This window comes from Euprymna scolopes, chromosome 27 (genome assembly GCF_053919585.1).
Source record: "Euprymna scolopes isolate OS-2025 chromosome 27, ASM5391958v1, whole genome shotgun sequence".
Lineage (NCBI taxonomy): Eukaryota > Metazoa > Mollusca > Cephalopoda > Sepiida > Sepiolidae > Euprymna > Euprymna scolopes.
The window spans coordinates 75,625,378-75,639,542 of NC_136508.1; the positions used below are offsets into that span (position 1 = coordinate 75,625,378).

Below are 14,165 nucleotides of genomic sequence, written 5' to 3' on the forward strand. Positions count from 1 at the left end.
TTTCTATGCTAATGTCATGCTCTGATTTTATGTCCCTTCTCTCTACTTTATGCTTTGCTACCATCTTTATATATATATTGTATATAAATTTATATATATATATATATGTTTATTGTTATATAAACATGTTTACATCCCGCTGCTACAAACAGCCATTTGTTTCAATCAAACAACAGATATCATCAGGCGGCGACTTGACTATTCAAATATTCAGTTTGTAATCTTATAGTCAAGTCGCTGCCTGATGATATCTGTTGTTTGATTGAAACAAATGGCTGTTTGTAGCAGCGGGATGTAAACATGTTTATATAACAATAAACGAGTATTAGCTATTTTTATTGAGCACTATCTAACAACCTCGTTGAATTCACTAGTCTATTACTTTTGAATAACAAAAAGCAGAGTATATATATATATATATATATATAGTTAAAAGTATAAATTTATATGTATATAGTTAAAAGTATGAATTTATATGTAACTCGCCTACATACAACTACTGACAAGCTTACTACAATATTATCGTTTTCAATCTAATGTTAACACATTCTTGTGAACTGCTTTCTCAAATAATCGTAATTTTGCCAAACCTTCACTATAATTACAAATTATATATCACTGCCACCATATGCTCATTAAACGGCGTCCTCGTGTTGTCTTAAACCTTAATAAGTGGTGACTTTTAGTAACACACACGCATCGATATATATATATATATATATATATATATATATATATATATATATATATATATAAACCCATAATTCTATTCTACTATTATATAAAAAAGAAACTGTGTGTGTGTCTGTGAGTTCGTTAGACCGATTTTTTTCACACGAAGAAACTTTATGTTTCTGCCTGTGTTCGTAGATTGGTTTTGTGTCGGAGTGTCTTGGATACGTACCGATAATCGTTAATCGATAATCAATCATCGATAATCGAAATGATCCGATGAAAGAAGGAGCAGGTGATTTTGCTTAAAGCTAACATTTTATACCGCCTAACATCATAAGTGCATCTAAGAAGTTTTATTAACACACAAGCCGGAAGGTTCAACAAATAAAATCAGTAGTAGGTTCTTTGGTATGACGGGGGCGCTTTCGATATGAATGTTTCTTTTTAAAGCACACTTTCTGAATGATTCTTTTTTTCATTTAAAACTTAATTTCCAGCCATTATCACGGCACAAGCAATAATGCCAGGCACATAAAATCAACAGTAGGTTCTTTGATATAACAAGGGCCCGTTCGAAATGACTGTTTCTGTTTAGAGCACAATTTAATCATGATACTTGACTTTTGCATTTTAAAATATTAATGCAAACCATGTATACAAAAAATAATGTTATAAAATCAACAGTAGATTCTCTACAGTGCAATGTAGACTATAATGTATTGTGAACTTAGTCACTGCGAGGAAGCATGTCAAGCTTTCTTCTAGTACATTTCGATAGGTCCACAACCTCGGACCGCCTTGCTAGTAGTATACTATTGCAACAGAAAATACAGAATCATAAATTATATAAGCATAATTCCAAATTCTACAGAAATAAAATATTTTGCAAACATGTTTTTGAAACTATTATTTATAAACTTATTACAACAGCACAAACATAAATAACCATCATTTGATTTTTAGTTCAATTACACAATAGAATAACAACTACAGAAATATTAAGCTAGTGTTTCCGACATGACCAAGAACAGTATTACTTTAATTAATATATTTCTCATGTATTATATGGTTAGATATGAAAATTGAGTTTAGAAACAAAAGTCAATATTTCCTAAAATAATATACAGAGAAACTGTTTATTATTACTGCAAACAATCAATCAGCTCACTTGGACAAGAGGTCCTGTTGAATATTGAGTTCAAACAAATAATGTATATTTCTTTGGAAAAAAATATGAACATGAACAGAAGAACTGCCAGTTTTAAAAGACAAAAGGATGATCGGCTCACCGAGAAAACATTTCTTTCATCATAATTCATATTCTTCTGACAATTTTCAAAAATTATTTATTGCAGACTATTATTCTCATCCTTTAATTGTTTCACGACGTTTCGGTCAACTATTCCTCTGGCCTTCGACAGGTAGTGAACCGCGACGAAAGAGGAACACCGAATCTCCTAACTGCATCCTCAGCAATTACTGCCTTCCATAGTTGTTGTCGTCACACCAGGTTTTAAGGTCCTGGATATGACCTTAAACTATATCCAGTAGTGAGGCCCCAGTTTGCGGACTTTGGGAAGTGTTGAGCCATCCTTTAATTACCATTTCTCCCAGGTCGACTCTGACCCGGACTGCTAGTACCTGTTAGGGTCCGAACTATGGGTTAAATAGAAACCGATTTTAAAACAACAAATATATTCTATTAAAAAAAAAAATTTCTCCAAAATCTTTGAATTCGGCATAAAAAAACCCGAAACGGGTTGATATGCCGTAAAACAAAATCAACCAACCAACCAAATTTTGGCCAAGTAAGCCTCTGGCCGGCGTTGGGTAGAATTGAAACCGCTATCCTTAGACAATGCTCAGCTGGAACCGCCGACATTCAACGTCTCTATTCACTGCGTCACGGGCCCCGTTGAATCTCTACGGTTCCAGATGAGCATTGTCTGAAGATAGCGGTTTCAATCCTACTCATAGCCGGCCAGAGGCTTAGTTTACCAAAACGTGGTGAGCCGGCAACAACTATGGAAGGCAGTAATTGCTGAGGATGTAGTTAGGAGATTCGATGATCCTATTCCGTCACGGTTTACGACCAGACGAAGGCAAGAGGAATAGTTGACCGAAACGTCGTGACACATAAGAACACGAGAATAATAGTCCGCAATAAATAAATAAATAATACAAATTACTCATCTCAATAAGAGTTCCAATTAATTAAATTTTCAATAATGTCTAGTATTGTCTGCAGATACTTCTTGAAATCAAAATATCTACACTCTCAGGCTACGAAGGTGACATAATTTCTTGGAAGTAAGTCATAAAATGTTGTTACATCTCAATTCGCTATATAAAAATAATCCAGTGGCTTAATGGAGATAAACATGAAATATAATAAACTCATTAGTTTTATTTAAATCTTAGTGGAAAAGTATTATTTTGTTTAAACAAAAAAATACCTTTATTAAAGATATGGTTTTCCTTGGTAAAAAAAATAAAGAACTTGTTTTTTGCTTTTTTATGAAAATAAAGCACCGTAAATTATAACAATTTAAAAAAAAATTATTTTTACAGGAACATTACAAAAAAACCCGCCTAAAGTCCTTATTAATGAAGTCGATATAACTCGAAGAAAACTGAATTTGTCGAACTACGGATATAATCATTAAATTATTTAATATTTCACACAAAAAAAAAAAACTTATAATAGCAAAAATATTTCTACTTTTTTTTTAAGTTAAAGATTTCGCATAATTTTTATATGCAAGATTTTAATAATTTCCTTGCTCTCATGAATGTGAAATTATCTGCGTAACATAATTTTTATATAATCTTGAACAATAATTAAAAAAAAAATAATTTAAAAACAAGAACATAAAAAATAATTAAATTAAAAAAAATGATAAAAATTGATACAAACGTTTAGAATAGGAATGCATGGATGCACGTCTGGGGAAGATAGAAATCTGACACCTCTACCTGCTTTTACTATCATGACTTCATTTGAAACAACGTTGCGATTGTCTGTAATTTTGGTTTCCGTATAATCATCTTTACAAACCTTTATTGGTTGTGTTTTGGCGAACAGCAGTATTGCTTGCTTTTTGAGGGGTAATTAAGCTATTTTTTTTGCACTAACAAGGTTTTTTTTAAATTCAATATCTTAGGTCTTTACTTTACTAAATATCTTTGAAATAGACTCAGAAAACTAATACTTATCTTTTAAAGGATTTTTTCAATGGATTTATTTAACTTAAAAATTTAGCTGAATTGATTAGCTCGCCGTGAAAACACGTTTCACAACTTTTTTTGCACGTGTACAAATATTTTTCGATTTAGGAAATTAACTTTAGCCTCTAATCTTTCAAATACAATAATAAAAAAAAGTCAGAAATCTACAAAAAATTATGATAAACCACTTTTTAAACTAGGTCCATCTATCCTTATCCGCACATTTTTTTCCCGTACCTAATACAAACATAAGATATTAACGTATATATATATATATATATATATATATATATATATATATATATATATATATATATAATGAAAAGTCAAAACAATGAAAAGAATATGCTGTTGTCACAGCCCTAGTTATGATAATGTTAGTGACGACAAGGTTGCTTCTGATGATGATGATGATGATGGCGCTGCTGCTGCTCTGCTGCTGCTGATGATGATGATGATAGCAGATAGTGAAAAACCGATAATAATTATAAAATTAATAATAATGATGATGATTACAATAATAATAATAATAATAATAATAATAATAATAATAAGAAGAAGAAGAAGAAGAAGAAGAAGAAGAAGAAAAGAAGATGATTCAGTGCTTGGAATAGGAATTTCTTGGGTTCGTATTTTTTCTCCATGCAACGACAATTAATAAATAGCCCCAGTACAAAATATATAACCAATTTATATATGCAGGTACATTTGCAAAGGCAGAAAAAAAAGCGGTCGAAATAACGGACTCTACATTATTTTTTCATATAAACTGTAACTTTGATTTTAATATTTCTTGATTACTTGAAAGGATGTGAATCATCTTCACATTTCTTTCATGATTATGAAATTTCTATCATTTACGCATTGCTTTTCATAATGCCATTATTTCTTTCTTTTTCAGATATAGACGAGTGCAAAATTAACAACGGCGATTGTAGTCACATCTGCAAAAACCTGCCCGGTTCGTACGAATGCAGTTGCCCTCCGGGATGGAATCTCTTTGAAACAAATGGTCAGCAAAATATCAGTATCCTACCGGGTGACACAGGACACGACCGAGGCGATTACTATAGATATAACCATTCTTGTTTTAGTAAGTATTACCTATTCATTATTGTTAGTCACTAGTTCTTACACGGGCCATCATCAGAGACTGCTTACTGACAACAACCGGTTGTGTTCCCTGGAGTCTAGGTGGCAACAAGACGCTCTAGATTCCCTGCACTCTACGTATCTTTCGGAAACATTAACAAATGAATTTGCATTATCGCAATAACCGCTTGCCATTGACTTCTCATTGGCAATGACAATTGGTCATAACTGGAATTAGTGTGAGAATAAATTTCCTTAAGTTTCCAGTTCACTTCGCGCTCATCCAGTGGCAATTTGGTTAGTTCTTCCTTTCCTAGGTCTTTCGATTTTCCCCAACTCTTCTGTACTATTTGCTATAATGCCAGTTGACGCTGGAGCTAAAGTTTGTTTTGAGGGTGGTGTAGGGGTGGTGAAAGCGGTAATTTACAATTATAGAGTTGAAGTTTTCTTGTTTCCATGTGGTGTTTATCATCTATCCGTTTGATTTTCATGAGTGTTTCTATACGACCGACTAGCTCTTGTAGCTCATATATATCTCTTTCCGCGTTCAATGGTTTTCCTTAATACTTCAGTCGTTTTCATTATTGCTGTCCATTCTACTTCTTTTACTATCCCGCTGATTATGATTTCGTCTATTCTTTTTCAGAAGTTTTCCGAGATTGTTCCCAGTGCTCAAACGATTATTTGTGTTATCTTGTCGTTTTCGTCTTCCATATTCCTTTCAGCTCTCTAGTCAGTTCAACGTATTTGTTTTGCTTCTCCGGTTTTATATGAACCCTGTAGTCCGCTGCAACGGTGAACTTTTTTCTTCTTATTAACAATTATTCCATCGGGTCTCATTGCGTGGGTGGGTTTATCTGTTTGTAGGTCTATGTTCTGTAGGATTTAACGGTGTTCGTTTTCAAGTATTGCTATTATTTTTTCGCTTTTCCCATTTGTTCATGTGTTTAAGATGCGGTTATTAGAATAGTTCCCAGTTCATTATTATTATTATTATTATTATTATTATTATTATTATTATTATTATTAGCTTACTCAAATCGACAGATTTTCAGGGGCTTTATTCGTGTTTTTTTTTCATATCCACAGCTTCTACAACAATTCGGACATATTTTATTGTTTGACAAATATGCACGTGAAAGATTTTCGCGGAGAAATATTTTTTGCTAGTTTCACCCCCTCTTCATGATGACGCCATTTATGTTCGAATATTTCCACATCGACCATTTTTTCATCTTGCTCTCTCGAACGCATTCGCCTCCCGAGCTGTGTGATCACTTCCATCCTTATTTATACAGGTTGACCCCCCCCCCCAAAAAAAAAACCCCAGAGAGCATTCAATTGTTTTTCTGAGCATTTTGCAGTCAACGAAGAAAAAAGACCAAAGATCATGTGTTTTGATATGTTTTGAATATAATAAACTAGTTATGACCAAAGTTTCATTTCATTCGGACAAAACACTAACAAAACGGGGCCTAATTACAGTGGGGGCCCGTTTTTTTTTTGGATCACCCTGTATTTCACTTGAATCAATCTTTATAAGGATTTGGCTCCCTTACAACCTTACTAACTCCGGTTTCTACTTCATAATACATTGTTTTCACTTATACAAGACTGGTAACTCATCCTTAAAACGATGTTTAACTATAAATACCTCTATACTCGAGAAACCAGACTATTGAAGACACTTGTGCTTGTTCGATAATTTTGACAGTTAATTTTAAAATTATTATAATAAAGGCGAACGTAAAAACAGAGTCCCTCTTTAAGCTAGTCTATATACTAGTATGCTACAAAATACATGCTCAATATATATGCCAGTTCTGGAATTGAAAATTTATTTTTATTTGCTATAAATACTCGTAATTTGCAAGAATATGACAAGTTACCCATTCCTCACTTTCTTATATATGCATTTATCCCGCCTTTTTCTCTCCCCATGTCGATTTAACTAATCTATTATATTCCCCATTGAATTTGTGAACATTTAAAGAGGATCGATTGAGTCTCTACGTCAATATTGCCATCGAATAAACAGTAATTGTACACAGTAAAAACAGATATAAAAATTACATGACAAAAATATTTCGTTACTACTAAGTAACGAAACGTTTTAATACGGAAAACATAGAAATACAAAGACCTAATTATGCAATACAGACACGTCGTGTTTGAGGGATCTCAACTCAGTGTGTTATTTCTTTTCGCCTGCATTATCACCAACGTTGCGGTTTTTCTTTTCCTTTTTTTTCCTTTGTAATTGATGTCGCCATTTCTACAGGGTGAAACGATAAATTTGTCACCCTAAAGAAAACAAACATTACATATTTATTTTTAAACTTTTATTGAAAAAAATCAATTCAGATTTGATTATGTAGTACAGCTGATATCTATTCAATATAGCCGCCTCCAGCCTCGATCATTACCTTGATATTTGTCCGGAAATAGGAGTTTGCCTTTTCCATAAGCACCGGCTGGAGCTCGGCGAATACTCGGCGGATGGTGGCGATCAGGCTGGCTTTGGTGTTGTGTGAGGTTATGTTGGTGATGTACTGGGGCTGCTGTATTGCCATTTGGGGAATGGATTCTGGACCATGCAGTAGCTTCTGGTGGGGCCTCTCGATGCCATACTAGTGGGTAATTGTTACGGCTTTACCTTATCATTAGCTACAAATAAAAAAAAATTCTTCGTTTCTTTTTCTCTCTTAATTTCCCCTCTCTGTCCTGCTCTAAGTAAATCTGTCGACCTAGTCCACAAATTCCAAAATTTCATCATGACAAGTTTCAAGAAAAAATACACGATTAAACCCGGTTCTCCAACTTCCAACGTAGACCCCTACTACCATGTCTCCTTCTCCAACATCAGGGGTCTTCGTTCTAACCTTCCAGAGGTTGAAACCCAATTACAGGAGACTAAACCAGACCTTTTATTTTTAAGTGAAACTGGCATTGGACAGGCTATTTCCCTAGATGAGTTTGCAATTTCAGGATACTCTAACTTAACTTCTAAATCTGACCCCCAAGATCGCCATGGGCATGGAATATGTGCCTATATTAAAGATAGCTTTCCATGTGGGAGGGACATCTCCAGGGAAGATCCTAACTTACCCTATATGTGCTTCCGGGTTGCTTTATCTCACACTACTGCATTTATATTTACTCTCTATCGCCCCCACAACAGCGGAGTTACTATCTTTCAAAGCATATCTGAGAAAATTGACCAAGTCCTTTCTACTTATCCTTCAGCTAACATTCACATATGTGGAGACTTCAATGTTCACAACGTCGAATGGTTGACCCCCTCAAACAAGACCGATGATGAGGGGAGGTTCTGTCATGATTTCTCCATTGCCTATGACCTCACTCAGATTGTTCAGGAACCTACCCGTGTGCCCGATAATGACGGCCAGTATGCGAGCCTACTAGACCTTTTTCTCACAACTTGCCCTGAACTATGTTCAGTTTCTGTTCTGTCGCCTCTTGGATCTTCCGACCACTCTGTTGTATCAATTAAGATAAAAATGAAATGTAATAAGTCCCCAGGCGTACCTCTTCATCGTACAGTATATCGATACACTAAGGCTGACTGGGATAGCTTCCGTACATTTATATCTGATCTACCTCTGCATTCCATGTTTAAAAAGGATGTGTCCTCTATAGTATTAGACCTAACTGAATGGTTCATTGTAGGTATTGACCATTTCATACCCTCTAAAAAGTTTCAGCAAAAACCTAACAGCCAGCCATGGTTCTCTCCAGAATGTGCTGCTGCCATTGCGCACAGAAATCACTTTTTGCACTGCTTCAAACGTAATAGATGTATGGAAACTAAAGCCGTTTTCAGGACTGCCAGCAACCATTGTAAGAAAGTAATAAGGAACGCAAGAGTGTTGTATGCTCAATCTGTTAAGTCCAAAGTAGCTGAGCAGCGGCTTGGTTCCCACCAGTTTTGGCAAATAGCAAACAGAATCCTGAACAGAAGCGTGTGCTCCATCCCAACTATTATCAATGGACCTGAGGTAATCTCGTCAGCATCAGACAAAGCCAAACTCTTTGTCAAGAACTTTGCAGCTAATTCTACCCTTTGCGACCAAGACCGCCAACCCCCAATATTTCCTCCTGTATCAGAAAACACGCTATGTGATATACGTATATCTGTACGTGATGTTGCGAAGCTAATCAAAAACCTTGATTCGAGTAAAGCAACTGGCCCTGATGGTATTCCAATTATAGTACTCAAAAAACTTCAACCTGAATTAGCGCCCATACTTACAAAACTGTTTAAACGTTGTGTTAAGGAGAATTACTTCCCATCTCCCTGGAAAATCTCATCAGTATGCCCTGTATTTAAGAATTCCGGTGATCGCTCATCCCCCTCTCAGTACAGGCCAATAAGTCTCCTGTGCGTCATGAGTAAGTTGCTAGAATCTGTGTTAAATACAGAAGTAATCAAACATCTCAACAAAAATAACCTTCTTAGTGACACTCAATATGGTTTCCGTTCTGCTAGATCTACAGCAGATGTCCTTACAGTTATATCGCATAGGATTAGCAAATCTCTCGACGGTGGCAATCTTTCTAGGGCAATTGCGCTTGACATATCTAAAGCCTTTGATAGGGTATGGCATAAAGGTTTACTTCATAAGATCGCTAGCTATGGTACAGCTGGAAAAGTCTTCTCAATTATTAAATCATTTCTTTCTGATAGGTTCATAAGAGTAGTAGTTGAGGGGCAAAAATCAGAAGCTCACAGTATTAATGCCGGTGTCCCTCAGGGATCCATCCTGGGCCCAACTCTTTTCCTGATCTACATTAATGATCTTCCAAATCATATCCTTACATCATTTGTAGACATTTATGCTGACGACACTACCATTTATGGTACCACATCTAAGACAGTAAACGACCAAGTTCTCTCCAATTCTCTCTCCTCTGATCTTGAGCACGTAGTACAATGGGGAAAGGAGTGGCTGGTTACTTTTAATGCATCTAAAACCAAGCTTCTCTCTTTACACCATCAACATTCTAATTCACATTTGTCATCAATTGAAATGAATGGCTCTCGTCTTCAGGAGGCCTCAAGTTTTGACAAGCTTCTGGGCTTGACCATTACTCCTGATCTTAAATGGAACACGTATATCAAATCTGTTGCCAAGGCCGCTGGAAAAATGGTGGGATCTTTCTATCGATCCAGTAGATATCTCACTGCTGATGCTATTCTTTACCTATATAAGAGCCAGGTACGTCCAAGGATGGAATACTGTTGCCACATCTGGGCAGGAGCTGCTAGAAAGGACTTGTCCTGCCTTGATAGAGTTCAAAATAGACTTCGTAGCCTCGTAGGAGATGTCCTTTTCTCCTCCTTGCAACCTCTATCTCACAGAAGAGATGTTGCGAGTTTGTCTCTGATGTATCGTTATTTTCATGGAAAGTGTTCGACTGAGCTTCAATCTATGGTCCCCCCTCGCCAAACTTTCACAAGAAACACTCGTCTAGCTGTAAACACTATCAATAATTTCCCCCACTCTTTATCTGTGCCTAAACCTAAACGTAGATTCCATGAACAAAGCTTCTTTCTTAGAACTGCACGCCTATGGAATTGTCTTCCGTTTTCCTGCTTTCCGGCTGACTACAATATGGTTGTGTTCAAGTCTAAAGTAAATAAGTTCTTGATGAGCCGTTCCATATAAGTTATTAAATTTACCAAATTTTCATTACTAATGATTACTATATTGACCAATTTCTACTGTACACTCTTTAACCCTTATCCTTGAGTGGCCTCTGCGCCTTGATAATGTGGTGATGCCTTTGTAAAAAAAAAAAAAAAAAAAAAAAAAAGCTAATTACACTTGCTTTAACTGCCCTTTCTTCAACCTGTAAAAAGTTTTGCATCAATCATGTATGAAATATACCAAACGCTAGGTATGTCGTAAAGTTTAACTAGGACTGTTAAAACAGTACCCATATTTTAATCTGTCTCTATATCACGATTAAGCTGTTACCACGTGACTAATGAGATCGATTAACCTGATCATGCGTTTTGTTTTATTGGAAAGCACACGTTTCTGGTGGACTAATGCTAAGAGGGAGAATCTCTATATGTAGTCAGATAGTTTCTCGGTACCCAGAATAAACAGAAAGATGGGTGTATCATAAGTACGCGTTTAGTTTAATATATAGGATAAATTATTCGGGTATTATCATCTATTCGTAACAGTTATATTTTAACATATATGTTCCGTGCCTTATAAAAATAAATTCTCTCCCAGAATTCAGTAGTCTAACTGAGATATCCGATTTTGTTTATTCGGTTGTCCTATGCCTGCCATCTTTGAACTCTTGAACTCATAATAACACCCTTCTTATTTCCGTCGGTTTCACGCTTATCTTTAACAGTTCGCCTTTAAGTAAGTGTATACAGTTGTTTCTAATGTATATTATTTTAACACTATGGACATACTTTTTTATCAATAATCATAGTGCAACTATCGGGAATATTTACACTACAACAAAGTAGCAATATATATATATATATATATAAATATATATATATATATATATATATATATATATATATATATATATATATATATATGTACAGGGTGAACCCAAAAAACGAATGTAATGAAACTTTGGCCATAGCTAGTTTATTATATTCAAAATATCACATCAAAACACTAGGGTCTTTGGCCTTTTTTTCTCCGTTGACTGTGAAATGCGCAGAAAAGCAATTGAATGTCCTCTGCTTTTTTTTGGGGGGGGGGCACCCTGTATATATATATATATATATATATATATATATATGTATATATATGTATATGTATATATATCAACTGCTTTTCAACATTTCACCTCAAACTTCACTAAAATATATTGTGGTACTATTACCTTAATTTTGTCTTTAAATATTTTACGATATTTTTTTCTTAATCATATTCGCCAAATTGTTTTACTCTCTTAGCAAAACCATACATTTGCCAAACTGTGTTACTCCTTTAGCAAAACCATACATTTAAGTTTTCCGAAATATATATATATATATATATATATATATATATATAGGTTTTTTTTCAATAATTCTTTTAAAGTAAAGTTCTAATTTGATATTAAGTTATGAATAAACACATGAAAAGCAGTTAACCTCTAAAGAATTATACAAGCAATCAAAAAGTAGGTGGACAATAAAATATTTTTAAAAATTATTGAGAGATCAACTTCCCGAAAAAAATAATCCATCGGGGTCACGTCTAGTGAACGTACCATGTCCACCTACTTTTGGCTCCGTCTGTATGTAATTAGCAGAATCATGGTCTCTGTTCAGGCTGGAGAGACAATAATACCCCTCGGAAGGGTGCTTGCGCGTATAATTCTAAAGCAAGTGTTGCGCAATCAGATTTTTACCGAGTGGGCATTGCTTGACTCCAAGTAAAAGGTACAGACGGCTGAGAACAAATTCTGAAACTCGTATTCCTAAATGCTCACTCATTTTTAGTACTGTCCAGGCTCAATGTATCTTAACTTAGGTAATCTAATGGAAACCCGTGCGTAAACTTGATTATACCCAGCAGAATACTTGAGTCCATTAAAAGAAGAGAAGATTTTTATATTCCGTTAATAAAATTAAAATGTACATATAAAGCTACTAAATTAAAATTATCATTCAAATTTTGATAAAAAAAACTATTACATGATTTCGAATTTTAAAACTGTCTACAATGAAAACGCTGCGCTTAAGTAGTTTTAATAAAACAGGGAAATTCATGAAATCCTACTTAACTGATATCTAAAAACGCATTAAAAAAACAAAAAAAAACAACAAAAAAAACAAAGCCAATTTTGAATTTTCAAATTGGAGGTATGCCCATTGTTTCTATTGTTATTGCTTGAAAATTTCCACATGTATCTAAGATTTCTCGATAGGTTTCTAACCACGCCTTGCCGTCTTTGAATACACTTTAATTAAAGTAAACCTTTCCCACTTACTCACCTAGCAGCTGTCTTATAAAATTCAAAATGATGGATTAAGTAGTTCCTATTTACAATGCCTCCCCACGGGACAGAGTTAGACAGCATGGTCGTTTTTTTAACGTGGAGAAAAGGAACAAAAATAAAAATTGTCTCAGTCGTGAAGGATTTCTCCTCCACTGACAGAGAACAAGAAATTGAAGTGCAGCACCTGAAGAACAGATACTACACCTTGATCTTGACCCGAAGGCCAAGCAGGGATGTAGTTTGGGAGTGTATCTTATAGATAAAATATATATAGCCACTTAAGTTTATAAAAATAGAGAAAGTTAATCGTTTACAAGAGATATTGTGTCTCATTTATGAATAATGCCTATTGGGCTGATATTCCATCAATCAAACACTACTCAACTATGATTATAATTCTACATTCTATCAAATATTTATTCCTTCTTATATGTTTTCACTTTTATTTCCAGAGACAATTTGTGAACGACCTGATATCAAGAATGGTTATCTTGTTAGCGACAATAACAAGTTCTACTGTAATGACAGTGTTCGCGTTTTGTGCAATGAAGGTTTTGTGTTAGTTGGAGCACCGAACGTGACATGTCTTGAAAACGGAAATTGGACAGCATTTCCAACTTGCAAACGTAAGTAAAATAAATGAATATTTTAAGGCGAATCATCCTCATCCTCATCCTCATTCTCATCCTCATCCTCATCCTCATTCTCATCCTCATCCTCATCCTCATCCTCATTCTCATTCTCATCCTCATCCTCATCCTCATCCTCATTCTCATCCTCATCCTCATCCTCATTCTCATCCTCATCCTCATCCTCATCCTCATCCTCATTCTCATCCTCATCCTCATCCTCATCCTCATTCTCATCCTCATCCTCATTCTCATCCTCATCCTCATTCTCATCCTCATCCTCATCCTCATTCTCATTCTCATCCTCATCCTCATCCTCATCCTCATCCTCATCCTCATCCTCATTCTCATCCTCATCCTCATCCTCATTCTCATCCTCATTCTCATCCTCATCCTCATCCTCATCCTCATCCTCATCCTCATTCTCATCCTCATCCTCATCCTCATCCTCATTCTCATCCTCATCCTCATCCTCATCCTCATTCTCATCCTCATCCTCATTCTCATCCTCATCCTCATCCTCATCCTCATTCTCATCCTCATCCTCAT

General features: G+C 35.1%; 1 protein-coding gene across 1 annotated transcript in view; it reads left to right on the forward strand.

Moving 5' to 3' along the window:
• Positions 1-14,165, forward strand: part of LOC145248918 (uncharacterized) — a 424,846-nt gene that overhangs the window by 232,463 nt on the left and 178,218 nt on the right. The window contains exons 18-19 of the mRNA XM_080110703.1: positions 4,805-4,996; positions 13,440-13,613. Of these exons, the coding sequence (XP_079966829.1) occupies positions 4,805-4,996; positions 13,440-13,613 (366 nt within the window). The remainder of the gene's footprint in view (positions 1-4,804; positions 4,997-13,439; positions 13,614-14,165) is intronic.